Source organism: Trypanosoma conorhini (assembly GCF_003719485.1).
Source record: "Trypanosoma conorhini strain 025E chromosome Unknown Tco_14.4_contig_00942, whole genome shotgun sequence".
In the NCBI taxonomy this organism is placed as follows: domain Eukaryota; phylum Euglenozoa; class Kinetoplastea; order Trypanosomatida; family Trypanosomatidae; genus Trypanosoma; species Trypanosoma conorhini.
The window spans coordinates 4,025-5,240 of NW_021705036.1; the positions used below are offsets into that span (position 1 = coordinate 4,025).

The following is a 1,216-nucleotide window of genomic DNA, read 5'->3' on the forward strand; positions in this document are numbered from 1 at the left end:
CGCCCCCCACTCCACGATGGACGGGTCTCTGCAGCCCTCACCGGTCGTACCGGATGAAAGCTCCCACTTCTTCTTCGATGGCGTGAAGCGCAAGGCGAGCAAGACGCTCTTTCCATCAGTTTTGATTCCCTGCATGGGGAACACAAGCGTACCGTCCTTCAGCACAACACCCGAGCCTCCGCCGCCGACCAACTGCGTCAGGGAGGCAAGGCTTCCCACGGATTCAGGCTGCACCGCATGGGGTTACTCCATTCGATTTTCTTCGTTTCATCCTCGTCAGTCACAGTTCCCTTCACCAGCAAAAGATTCCAGCCAGTTTTGCCGGAAACTTGACTTGCAGACTGTGCACGGCTGTAGTTTCCCAGCAGCATGTAGACATCTCTGCCACTCACAAGTGTTGTTGGCCGCATGATCTCCGTTGCCTTCTTCTCAGCCGCCTCACTTCCCTCCACAAGTTGTGCGTAAAGGAGACTTGTGTCTGCCGCCGAGATCTCCATTGCACCCTCCGCGGATTTCTTGAGGTGCTTCGACGCAATTCCAGTAAAGGGGCCTGCCTCGCCGTTTAGCTTCGTGCAGTGAGCCTCGGCAACGGCAAAAACATCGTCCCCCACCGCAACAAGGCTGGGGACGCGGAGGGAAGTGACCGATTGAGCAGCGACCCCAACGCCCTCCCACGCAGCACCAGGGATCTCCGTCGTCCCCGCAAACGGATCAACGGCATCCCCTTGGTTACTGGCAGACGCGACACTGTTGCCGCAGCACATCAACAGCACGCAAAGAAGGAGCAGCAGCGCCGCAGCGGAAAACAGATGCCGAGGCATGTGGGGTCAATCTCTCTCTTCTTTCCTCCTTGCGGTGGTTCCGTGCAGGCCGTGTGTGTGCGTGTGTGTGTGTGTGCGTGTGTTGCGTTAGCTGCAAAGCCTTCAAGGCGCACAGCGGCGGCAAGCAGCGTTTGCTCTCTTTTTCCTTCGGCGTGGGAGAATGGGGGGAAAAAAATAACAAAACAGAGGCGCGGCCCCACACTGTGGCGGCGGTGGGCATCGCCCGGACCGCAGGAGAAAAGAAGAAAAGACGACGGAGAATAGAAATGACTAATCCCCGNAGGAACCCCCAAAATTAAGGGGAAAAAAAGATTGCTTCGGCAGGTGCCGTTTCTTACCTCACGCGTCCAGCAGCACAAGAGGACTGTGAGTGCGTGTGTATATTTTAACACCTG

At 57.0% G+C, this 1,216-nt stretch overlaps 1 protein-coding gene across 1 annotated transcript, besides 1 other annotated feature; it reads right to left on the bottom strand.

The window, feature by feature from the left end:
* Positions 1–197: 197 nt before the first annotated feature.
* Tco025E_09000 (trans-sialidase) lies at positions 198–821 on the bottom strand (the record flags this gene model as incomplete). Its single annotated transcript, XM_029375829.1, has 1 exon — positions 198–821. The coding sequence occupies one exon, from the start codon at positions 819–821 to the stop codon at positions 198–200; it is 624 nt and encodes a 207-aa protein (XP_029224054.1).
* Positions 822–874: 53 nt separating this feature from the next.
* Positions 875–909: a microsatellite.
* The last annotated feature ends 307 nt before the right edge of the window (positions 910–1,216 follow it).